Source organism: Poecile atricapillus, chromosome 6 (assembly GCF_030490865.1).
Source record: "Poecile atricapillus isolate bPoeAtr1 chromosome 6, bPoeAtr1.hap1, whole genome shotgun sequence".
Classification (NCBI taxonomy): Eukaryota; Metazoa; Chordata; class Aves; order Passeriformes; family Paridae; genus Poecile; species Poecile atricapillus.
Window position 1 is genome coordinate 23,634,911 of NC_081254.1, and position 12,315 is coordinate 23,647,225.

The window sequence follows — 12,315 nt, forward strand, 5'->3', positions numbered from 1 at the left end:
GAAATCTTCTAATGCAATGTAGCACATCTAATGTTTTAACTTGCTTTTGTAATTTTGATTTGTCACACAGGACACATGTTGAAGAAATACTGCAATTAAAATTTATGTAAACTCTTGGATTAGGAGTAAAAAGTCTTCAATCAAATTAAACTCATAATTAAAAGTAACAATTGTGGTTTTCATCCTGCAGAGACACCCATTTAAGCAGATCTTGCACCTTCTCTAACCCTGAAGATGTAATTTTGCATTAAGTATTTTATGCTTACCTCAACAGCCTTGAGTTCCTCCATTATCTCAGCTACTTTTGCAGGTAGAATTTTCCAGGCCTTACAATAAAACAGAATATATTTTTTTCATATTAATGTCTATATTGGAACAAGATTCTATTAATCAAAATAGTTAGAGAACAGGGTCCCAACTTACTGGCAACTGTCGTACAATGAGATTTTCCAAGCCTGCTAGGATTTGCATTGCAGTAGCAAAATTTCTTTGTTCATAGCAGCATTTTGCTATAAGAAGAAATTTTGATAACAAGCTCACCTGCCGCTGGAAAAAAACGAAGATTTATATACATACATATATATACATAGTAAATCTACACAAGAAAATTAAATGAGAAGGGAGAAGAGAAATTTCCTTTCTCAATTTGTTATCAAAATTGCTGACTGTAGTAACATCTTCCTTCACACAGTTTTTCCCTTCCGGTCACTCAGGTGTCCTTGATAAAAGTTTGACCCCTATTCCCCTCAGACAATTAATTTCTTACATTCTGTTATGTTTTGACACCTGCTACTAAAAAGTATCCAAGATCCTCCTTGTGACAACAAACCAAATTGCTAACTGCCCACCCACAGGTGTATTTCAGGATCTTACAGGTTTGCTACACAGCAAGTCATAGATAATGACAAATAAATAACTGTTTTGTAGTTCATAGCTCAATAAAAAATGACAAACCTTAGTTGTGTGACACGTTACAATTTCAGCAGCAACCCAGGTGCTGATACTGTCTGCATTTTTTAATAATTGCAGAAGGTACTGGTCTTGTATGCACTTCGACAGAAATAGATTACAGACTTTAAGTGAAACTGTCTCAGCAGAAACTGCCCTGAGAAAAATACAGAAAAAAAAAAAGGCAAAAATAATTCTGGCTGATACTGGATTTTTAAAGAAAACCTTGATCGGGAAGATGTCAACTTCTAACCATTTAAAATAATTCTGCATTGCTTGCTATCTTGATTTTATACCTCATGATGTAAATAGCGAGCCACGTTCCATTTTCTTCCTTATAATTACATGTTAGGTACATCTGATAAAAAATAAGAATATATAGGGTACATTTCTGTACATAGAAACACTTTCACCCCTCATTAATGCATAATAAAACCCTGGCCAATCTGACACAAAATAACAGCCAGAAACCCAGAGTCAACAACCGCAGCCACATGAGAAATTGAGCCTGGTATCAAGTGGCAGCACACACGTCATTTCCCATGACTGAACTCCAAAATCTGTATAAACCAGGTGATCTAGCCTTGGCCATTGAGCAACCTGTGAAAAATTAGTTGCTTTAGATCTTCATTCCCTATCCTTAGAAGCAAAAATCTACCATAGGTAGTTCAGTTATCAACTACTAATTAGAAGTTAATTGAATCCACTGAGTATGTAAGAACTAGACCATCATAAAAATAATTAGGTCTATGTGGTTGGATGAAAACATTAATTACTGATGAGCAAATAATTTAAATAGGTTGGTAACCACACTAGTAACTGTAAGAAAATTCTGTGTATCTCTGAATACCAAAAATTCACCTCCCTAACAAACAGCAGGAATGTTGTACAGAGAAGCTGTGGAGTCTCCATCCACTTTCACAACACAACTGCACACAACCCTGGGCAACCTGGTCCAGCTGACCTTGCTTTCAGCAGGGTGGTTGAATTATGTATCTTGAGAGATTCCTTCCTTAAGACTGTAAATGTCTTTGAGATTTTATATACATACACACATTCCTGACCAAGGATCTACTTCAGAATCCATGGCACTTTTTCTCTACCAAGAATGAAACCTTTCAAGCAACTCCCAGATCAAGTTCTTAGAAATATTTTGGCCTCAACTCCAGATTTCAAAGAAATCACCTGGCAAATGTGGCCTTCCACACACATGCATGTGCATAGGTATGTAACCATATCCACATATGAAATCTCCTGAAATTATATAACCCATATAAACAGGCTACCTAGTCTGTAAAAAAATGCTAAGTATTTAAATTGTTTCTCTGTTTCTGTATTAAAAGTGTAACACTCTAAGTTATTGTGCATCAACAGATTTGGAAGGCAGTTAAAACAAGCAACTTACTTTGGCACAGCAACACACTTGTCTTTAACACCAAGCGCTCTGGAATTTAGGAAGTGTACTGGATGACATTTATTAAATACTTCCTAAAAAAAAAGCAAGATATATCTGCTGTTAGTTCTTTTAAAATGCCTGGGGACAAAAATGACAGAGTATGTCCTCCTCCCACCCCACCTGCATGAATTATGAGAGGGATCACAGCCTAAGAATAGCATTAGATATTCTAAATTTCACTGTACAGATTTCCAGAGGAAAGGTTTAATTCAACTTCTTATAAAATAGTTTGAAATAAGCTTGAAACAAGGTTGGGAAATGGTAAAGAAAGAAGAGAAAGAGTGAGAAAATAGATATTATTTGTACTTCCAAATAAACCTAGACCTTTGTACCTGTTGCAGTAGTGTCAGCTGCCAACAAAGCTGTTGGGCACTGCACTCGATCAAGAGAACTGGTCCCACTTCATCCGCTCTAGCTAAGGAGACCGAGGATTCTGCAGTGAAACTGCTACAGCAGGGCTTCGGCAAAACTGCTGACCCTGAGTGCAGCCGCTCTCTCTGATGCTGTGCAACTGGTCCCACACCTTTGGACAGTTTCCAGTAGAAGTTCTGGAGGAAAAAAAACCAGTAAGGTTACAACTTCTCTAAAGCAAACACTAAATCTCCTCTTGATGTAACTTTCTTGAAAGTGCTGTTAAGAGAAACACCTTTGTGCATGCAAAACTCTTCAGCTAATCTTCAAGGTTAGCCCAGAACATACTGATTTACTCAACACTGCTATTTTAAGCTAATACAATATGCACAGTGGATGAGTCTAAGCAGGAGGTTGCCAGATCTCAATCAATAATCAGTATTTAAAACAAACCTCTGTGTATTCAAGCTTGCTGTCATAAAATATTTTATTTTTCCTTTTTGCTTAGAATCAAAGATCCCTTTCCAAGAAGTACTTGGTTTTTCATTCTTTTCCATTCTTCCATTATCATTATTGTGCAGTGACAATAAAATAAGTGCATGTTCCTCTATTCTGTTTGTCCTTTTTTGGCTGAATCCTCAATATACCCATGGAATTGTGCACCTTTATCATGAGGCTGATGTTTAATTCAACTTGCATGTTATTAATACATTTGACTTCCACATGTTATTTCGCCACTGAAAAGAGATCTGGTTTTGGGAAAAGCCTGCAGTAGTCCTGGTTTCTGGGGCTGTAGAACACAGTAAAATAGTAAATACAGACAAAAGTTCAGACCAGTTCTTGCTACAAGCTTTGAAATTCTAGCAGGGAACCTCGTAGCTCCTGCTGTTTTCTTGTATTTATAGTTTTACAAAGATGCCTAATAAAAACATTAATGGTTGACAAGGAGGCAAAGGTTTCCTAATAACAATGAGTCACATGCTAGTGTCAAGAATGAAGATCTCGACTCTCAAAATTTTGATTGTCTGATCTGTGATTGCTGAAACAGCTGTCAGGAGTTAAAACTTAAGATTACTGTCATGGTTACAGAACTGTCTGGATTTTAGATACTTTCAAAAGAAAATTTAAAATGCAGGTACGTATTTCTTACTAAGTAGGTCTGGACTATGAAGTTGGACACTTCTGTTTTTGTCAGAACATAATATATGCAAATGTGCTCCATACACTGAAGTCTGAAGAAAAGACACACCTTTCTGGAGACATCTTCTGAGAGCTTTTTACACAGGGAATGTAATGTTTTTCTGCCCTCCTCACTTTCCTCTTCACATTTGTCCACACCAGAGGAAAGATGAGCACTGCCACTTTTCCTGGCAGAGGCGTCCTCGAGCAGTGACAACAAGCGCTCCCCGTAGCCATTTAATGAAGCGACCTGGGAATGCAAAGCAGGTTAAGAGAACACAGCACCCAATTGCCCAGAAATTGTAAGAAAATTACAATACAGTTGTAAAATTTTTACCAGTTGAAAAAAAGAGACATACCAAACATAGCTGTCAAATATAGCATTATTTTTATTTTATTTACTTTAATTGTACTTAGGGCAGCTTTTTGTAATAAAAAATGTTACATATTCCATAACTTAAAAGTAATTAGTTTGTCTTTTGTTTTTTTCTTAAAGGGTCTACTGAAATTCTGAATTACCTTGGAAGAAATAAATTCTTTTAGGGTACCCAGAAGATCAGTATTTGTTGCAAAATCTACACTGTAACAGTCTTCAATCCATGCCTGCAGGATGTAGAAACTGCGGTTACATATTTTGGTAAGGGATGTGGAAGGATCCAGGCTTGCACTGGTGAGAAGAAAAAGAAACTTATTATGCCAAAATTGATAACTAATTCCTATGTAAAAATAAGTGTTGACAAAACCCACAAGTTTTATTTGGTATTTAATGTAGTATCTTAAATTCCTAAATTTCATGTCTCTAGAGTCAATGGCTCTATGGAAACAAAGCTGAGGTTGTAATTACTACCCATTAGTGGAAAACTGGTAACAGTAAAAAGCAGAAATGAGAAGTAAGCACATTGTCAGATGCAGCTCTTGCTCTCATTTTGCTCTCGCTCGTTAAGAGTCTTACAAAAACAAACTTAAAAATTCATTTAAATTAAGTAGCACTTCTGAGAAACAGCTATTTGTTATTAGGGGGAAACTCAATTGTGCTTTCATAATGTTTTTCACGGGAATTTACTATACCTGGATAAAGTGCTGCTGATTCTATCAAGAAGAAACTTCAAAAATTCTTCTTGTGTGCAGAAATAGCGGAATGTGTAAAGAAACTGCTGCACATAACCTTCTAAAAAGGCATTTCTGTAAAGCACAAGAAAAACTTCAGACAAGCCAGAACACATTTTCAACTTGCATTCGAGTACAGCAACAGCAAAAAAAAAAATCCTCAAAATATCAAGAATAGGCATTTTTAATTCTCAAGCTCTTCATAAAACCTTGGTTCTTTTTAAAATTATTTTTACACTTCAAGTAGTGTGACTGCCAACCCTGAAAGCATAATTTGTTTTATAAAGAGTTTCTCTACTTTCAATTTTGTGAATGATCACAAATTTCTATTATTAAGGAAAGTTGCAATCTAAATAGTATGGAAGAACATATTACATTATTTTTTCCTATCATCTAACTTGATGCTGCTTTGAAACATTTTCATTATCATAACAGCATAAGAAGTAGATACATTAAGCAAAAAAATACTCCCTGTAGCTCTAATTAGAGGAGTGGTTACTTTAACAACAGAATACACTTATTATACACACATTAAAAATGAGGGCATTTTATTTTTTTATATACACACACTCTCAAGGTCTTAACACAGGTTAATTGTCTTTTCTCCCTATTGGCTTACAGCTAATCATGAAAGTTTGGGCTTGATGAATGTGGAAAGTCCAATTCCAAAACATTTTCTTCACTTTGTGCAAAACATTAACTACCAGGAAAAGCAGCACTCAGTGTAAGTAACTGGGTCTCAGAGTCAGGATGGGGTGGGAGAAGCAGCTGGGGGAAGCTGCTCCCTCTGCAGCTCTACAGTGGCACAAGTCTGATGGAGCCCCTGGTAATTTAAATCCTTCACACTGTTACAGCTGAGGTGCCTGCAAACAACACTGCCCTCAATGGAGTTGAAGGACACCTCTGTCCCCATTTAAACCTTGAGATAAGCCTGCATCTTGATCGGTGCCAAGGACTGATTATTGGGGCAATATCTGTAGAAATGAACCTAAACATTTTGATATATAGACCTTATTAATAATAATTATGAAATTATATGATTATCTGAAGAATTGTACTGCTGGCAGTAACATAAAGCCTTGACTCCATGGCAACTAACAGCAAACCTCAAATAAGTAAAAGATAAAAAAGTTTAAAGTTGCTAGTTTTTTACTTATTATCAAATATGTTTAATGAAAGCCAGACGATCTTTTCACATTTTCATCTCCATGTCTGTAAATGAGTGTTCACAGAAATAACAAAAACTTGATAGAAGAGAGGAGAATTTATTAAATGTTGAATAACTAGGATTTATCACAGAGACAAGTTTTTTAGCAACTGGTTTAGCAACAATACTTCCACCCACTCCCAATTTATGTGTAAAATATACTATACCTAGAATATAAATAAGCCATTAAACCAAGAGGTGTACCGGCTTGCAGAACTCTCCCTCCATTTTGATTGTTACACTGCTGTTTCTCTGTGTTGTAGTAAAGGAGCAATGATGATTCATCCTCAGGTGCCATGTCCCTGGTGTCAGCTTTCCCACTGTGAATGACTGTAGGCAGCACATAGGATTCCACACCCCACTGCTCTGCATACATCATCTGCTCAAAGAAGCAAGGCCATGATAAAACAAGAAATTAAAGAGGAAAATTCACATAAATGCAACCAATTTAAAGACAAATTGCATTTCATACAATTGATTTTTTTTTCCTTTTTAAATAATACTAGTAGCAATTACATTTAATATTTCTTTTGGATCTTACTTAATTTGGCAGTTGGACACAAACCATTTCACATTTCATATAATGATCTGAACAGCCAGTTACACTGATGCAGTAATGAAATGACAAATGAAGCACAGATGAAATAAAATCTGACTTGCCTGTACATATTTCTTTACCAGTTCAAGAAACTGCACTTTTGATTTCATCTCTTGTAGCTGTCCTCTCAGTTTGGGCAACATAGATTTAGTTTCAGGACCTTTAGATTTAAAATACATGGCATAAGAACATCAATGATTCAGATTTACAGAACAGGTCCTTAAAAGTACCATGCAGCCATTTTATTACTGGCAAGTTGCTATCATCTTACCTTTGCTTCTTCTTTCTTTCTGCAATAGCTTCTGGTAAAACTTTATGGTCTTTCTGTAATTTTTTGTCTCAATCATTAGCAATTGTTCTAGTTCCTATTTAAAAAGAAATAGGATTATGATCAGAATTGTAAGTGGAAGGTGGTCCTAGTAAGAAAGTAAAGTTTTAGAAGATAATTATTTTGTATGAAGAAAAAAGAACATTTTAACAGACAAGAATGTAATATTAACAATGAAAAACTACCTTTCACAACTGTGAAACTACTTTTCACAAACTGTGTTTACAGGCAAGATACAGCAGGAGTTACCTGTTCCCAGAAAAACATTAGTGATGTCACAGTTCTACAACTTAAGAACTGGAGCAGGTTTGTGTATGATGAGACTGTGAGGAAGTTTGTCTGAATCTGTTCACATAAATATGCCTTTAGTTATAATTGCACCTATCTGGTTGTTTTCAAGAGCATTTTTAAAACTTACAATCAGAAGTCATCCAGAATTAAAATTTGTATGTCCTGAATTTAGTGCAGGCCCCAGAAACACTTTAAACAGCTGACATATATTTGCAGTAAGAACTGAAAGTCTGACTGAAATCAATGGCTTCCAAACAAGTATAATTACATGTTATTATACAACCAGGTCAGAAGGCAGACAAGAGAGCTGCTCTAGAAATAAAGGACATATAAAATTCAAAGTTCAGCTTTCTTATTTTCTATTTATGTATTTCACAAAATTGAAAAAAATAAACTCAATTTCTATAGAATTACTTAATCTAAGCAACGAATAGAAATGAAAATATATCAGGCCCCTCAAAATATATAAATTTTGAAGTAAACATTTACATTTATAATTGTTTGCATATCAAAGTTTTCATCACTTTACCAGCCAATAAAAATGGGCCATCCACTTTGGATTCAGCTTCTGATTTATTATGAAACAACAAACATGATGTAGGTTGTGCTTTATAAAAATGGTGACTTTTGCACTTGGGTCTTAAGTTAACTACCAGTGACCCAGTTACATGAAACAGCATTTTAAATGCAGTAAGTTCACAGAATGCAGCAGACAACTCCCACAAGCAGAGTGATCAGAAAACACACAGCTCAGAGCTAATATATCAAACAACAGATTGGTAAATAGGTTAGCTTTAATGGGATGGATTTGCTAGAAATTAATTTGAGCTTAAGTAAAACCTGTCACTGTTTTTCAGAAAAGCTCAAAAGGTTTAACAACATGGTTCATTAGCATAGAGTCATAAAAGCCCCCTGGATTTTTAAAAGGTGTACTCCTACAGAGGCATTACATAGAGAACAGGGAAAGCACAGGAAAGCTATTATCCAGATTCTAATTGGAAGCTGCTTACTTTTACTTCAAGGTCTGCTTTTACTTCATCAATTAAAGCAAAATAAAGGTGATTAAGAGCCCCTGTGAACAGAAAGGAAATCACAAGGAGTGACCATTTGGAATCTGGTGGACAAAGTGGTTTGTCCACTAAAAAATCTGGGGCGAGTAGCAATGAAGTCAGAGGTAAATTCCCTGTCTATTCCACAATGTTTTCCAATTCAGATAGGTCTAAAGTATAAAAATTTTTGATGAAGCTCTATTCCTGTGATGTGCTCCAGTCAGTCATTTTTAGCTCTTTTCTACAATATCACCACCATGGGGTTGGTGCAAAGGGCACACAGTGCTTTTCCAGTCAACTTTAAGAACAGACAATGGGTTGTAGATTGGAGATCGCACTTTTGTGTCACTGTGCTTTCCTTTGGATTATTACACCTCTACCGATGTTTATCGCCAAGACATGACAAACCTTGAGGATTTTAAACTGCTTAAGAGTCAATATTTAAAAGAAGAAATTATGTTTTGACTCACTATAACTGAACAAATTTTATCACACTTTTAACCACCAAGATGTATCTTAATGATTTAAAATCAATGTACTCACCACTTTTTTAGCATCTATATTTTGTGACTCACTTGATTTCTGCTTTCCAAGGTTTTTCAAGTAACTATGAACTTCTGAATCAAAACATTCAGCTCCATAAAATGCACTGCTCCAACCAGGACTACAGCCACAAAAGTCAGGTAGACTGGGAGATGTCAGGTAGCTGTTTCCAGCTATCTTTATCATGGCTTGTTCCTCTGAATTTGTACTTTCTTCTGCAAAGCCTGGACCACAGCCGTTGCTTTGCAAATATTGTTGCTCTTTCGCTATGGGGATAGTACTCTGCAGAGTCAATTCTTTTTTGATATTATCCAAAGGTGACTCATCAAAATCCATGTCAACTAATGATGTTTTTATCATTGGCTCAGCCTTCACATCGAAGTTTGCTTCCCCTTTTCCTAAAGAAGGTGTGTGGGGGAAAAGAAATAATGGTCATGTACTATAATGCATGCTTTGTTGAACTTAAACATGACACATACAAAACATGATTATGAGACTACCTATGTGCTCTAGCAGTAAGTTTAGATTCTTATTGTGACATCTTTTTTCCTCAACTACACATTGTAAAATGATAAAGGTTAAAAACATTTCAGAACTATCAAGCAATAGTTAAACAATACATTTCTGAAAAGTACGAAATATTTCTCATGCATATGCAACAAGCATTTAAACAACACATAGAAACTTTACATTGGAAGTTAAACATGTCAGACCTAAGCACACATTAGTAACATGCTTAGCTTTTGAGTTTTTTCCATCCGTAAGTCTTGAAGTTTTTATTCCATACAGAGAGGGCAAGAATAATTGATATAGCCAATAGATGTTAAACTTTCTACTCCTACAGGACTCAATCCCTTGAGTTATGATGGGACTTTTTTGCAGTTATAACAACTACTGTCAACCTTCAGGGACTGAGGCGACAGTCAAAGGTTGGTACAATGCTGACAGGAGCATTAATACCTGCCAGAAGTCTCCCTTTTCACTTGAGCAATGCTCCAGGGCTTAGATATGCCACCTTGGAGTCAAACAAACCTAAATTCCTGGTGCAAAGAAATCACACACTCCACAGTAAAGTCTAGCTCTACATCTGCAGTAATTCTGAGCCAAAATGGAAAACTGTAATATTGAACAACAGCAGCCAAGTGAAAAATTACAAATTTATGTTTTGCTATAAAAATGAACAACGTAAGTGTATAAGCCCTTCTGTAAAGCACACACATTTTCACTTTGCTCAAAACAGAGAAGTAACGAAGTTTAAATGCTCAAATTTAGATGAACTATCTTGGAAAAAACCTCACACTGGTAAAACAGCAACCAAATAGAAGCTGACCATCAAGGAACCAAGCCTAGAAAGGGTAATGGTTTTGCTATAATATTAGGATTTACCAGTTCCAGCTCAGTTTTGAGTTCAGTTACTGAAAGATATTTTGTAAACTTTCAATCACAAAGTGTGTCAGAAGAAATGTAAAACCCAAACTGAGTAAGTATAAATAAACAATCCACTAATATAGTAGGCACTAGATTATCTACCCAAACACAAGAAAACCACATACAACAGCTACCATATTTAGGGTTTTCAACAGAGACATCTGTTTAAATTAAAGTAAGTAAAAGTAAATGACATCTCACAAAATAACACTGGGTCATATATAAGCTTCCTATAAAAGACATTTATGTCCTTAAGGCATTGATAATGTTCAGTTTCAGTGAAAATGTCTATAATTGTTAAGGAGAGTGCTTTCCTGAAGACACAGGCAAAGTGTCTCAAAGCTTCTGCCATTGATATATTCTCAGCACACACTAAGATCTAGAAACATGAAGTCCCTTCTCACCCTCTGTCTGATCACTGCTTGCCAGAAAGCTTTCAGATTTCTTCACATCTTGGAATATATTGTCGCATTTTACTTCATCTGCCTCAGTTATGCTGAAAATACAAGATTAGGAAAAATTAATATTTCCTATACTTTTATATTTACATCAGTAAAATGAGATCTTACAAGTTACTCTATCATGCACATAAAGGGCTTCATAGCATTTATCTAATTTTCACGTTCAGCTTCAGTTGTTATTCTGTGAGAAAAAAAAATGTTCAAATGGCTATTCAATCACAATAAGATAGAGATTTTCCTGTGCAGCATTTGGCAAAACTCTAACAGAAGTATCAGAGCACACACAACCAGAAGGCCTAACTCCAGGCATAGCTATAGACTGCAAGTTACTGTAGTGGGCTTTTCACTCAGGATTCATCCTCTGGATAAAACTGACTCTAAGTCACACCTAGTTAGAATCATAATCTTAAATCAAAGAAGCTAACACTGAAAAACTGCTACAGCCTTTGTCAAACTAATGTTAAGTAAGCAGTGTCTGAGGAATATTTTAAGACAGGCCTTGCACGTGATGTGAAAGCTAGACCTGTATTTTTCTCTGGATAACAAATTATGATCTCTCACTGTCAAAAACTACTTTGTAACAAAAAGTTCATATACAGGATAACCCTTCATACATCTTCGTAATTCCACTGCAGCAGCTCAGGTTTCTCCTACCCTATCATTGAACTTCAGGGAACCAAGGGTCTAACTTCCAACCAATTTTCAGAATCTCCTTAAAAATTCCAACCCAAATGGGAAATAGACCAGCATACCAAGATTGGGTATTTGGAGGTCATAATCTATGATTTCTGAAACTTGCTGTAAGGATTATATGCCTTTCAACACTGAAGTTTTTCTAAACTGTATCTACTAAGCTTCTTTGCCAAAACTTCAAATTTGTAGTTCCAAAAACCCCCAAATTAACTTTGACTTTTTTTCAACAATCTTCAGCAAGAAGCTCTTATAAGAAGTGTGCTACATTTGGAGGCTGCAGTAAAACAAGAATCTTAAAATTATTGTTCAGGTGGGTACATATGTCATTGAAGATTAAATAAGAAAAGTGAGAAATAAATTTAGCTGGTTTTTGTCACTTAACAGGCTACTTACAAAACAGTGCCAGGAGGAACACTCAGTCAAATTAAGCCAGCTAAGCAAAACATTTCTAGCAAAGCTAAATTAATTTCCTTTTTTTGGGTGTGATTAGAATGATATATAAAGAACTTTATATATATTCTATTATATGATATATAAAGAACTAATACCGAACAGAATAAGCAAAGTGAACAGGAGGAACAACATACTTCTGATTAAACCATCTCCTAACAAGACTATGAAGTTCTCCATCAATGGTTGCAATCAATATTGACCAGAATTTGGTTTCCATTATTCA

The 12,315-nt window shown here is 35.5% G+C and overlaps 1 protein-coding gene across 1 annotated transcript in view; it reads right to left on the bottom strand.

Annotated features, from left to right (window-relative positions):
• Window positions 1-12,315, bottom strand: part of KNDC1 (kinase non-catalytic C-lobe domain containing 1) — a 58,391-nt gene that overhangs the window by 3,137 nt on the left and 42,939 nt on the right. The window contains exons 16-28 of the mRNA XM_058842014.1: window positions 10,890-10,981; window positions 9,058-9,455; window positions 7,118-7,211; window positions 6,909-7,006; window positions 6,416-6,627; window positions 5,003-5,116; window positions 4,454-4,601; window positions 4,005-4,184; window positions 2,737-2,952; window positions 2,354-2,436; window positions 955-1,105; window positions 424-546; window positions 267-326 (exon numbers count right to left, since the gene is read on the bottom strand). Of these exons, the coding sequence (XP_058697997.1) occupies window positions 267-326; window positions 424-546; window positions 955-1,105; window positions 2,354-2,436; window positions 2,737-2,952; window positions 4,005-4,184; window positions 4,454-4,601; window positions 5,003-5,116; window positions 6,416-6,627; window positions 6,909-7,006; window positions 7,118-7,211; window positions 9,058-9,455; window positions 10,890-10,981 (1,969 nt within the window). The remainder of the gene's footprint in view (window positions 1-266; window positions 327-423; window positions 547-954; window positions 1,106-2,353; window positions 2,437-2,736; window positions 2,953-4,004; window positions 4,185-4,453; window positions 4,602-5,002; window positions 5,117-6,415; window positions 6,628-6,908; window positions 7,007-7,117; window positions 7,212-9,057; window positions 9,456-10,889; window positions 10,982-12,315) is intronic.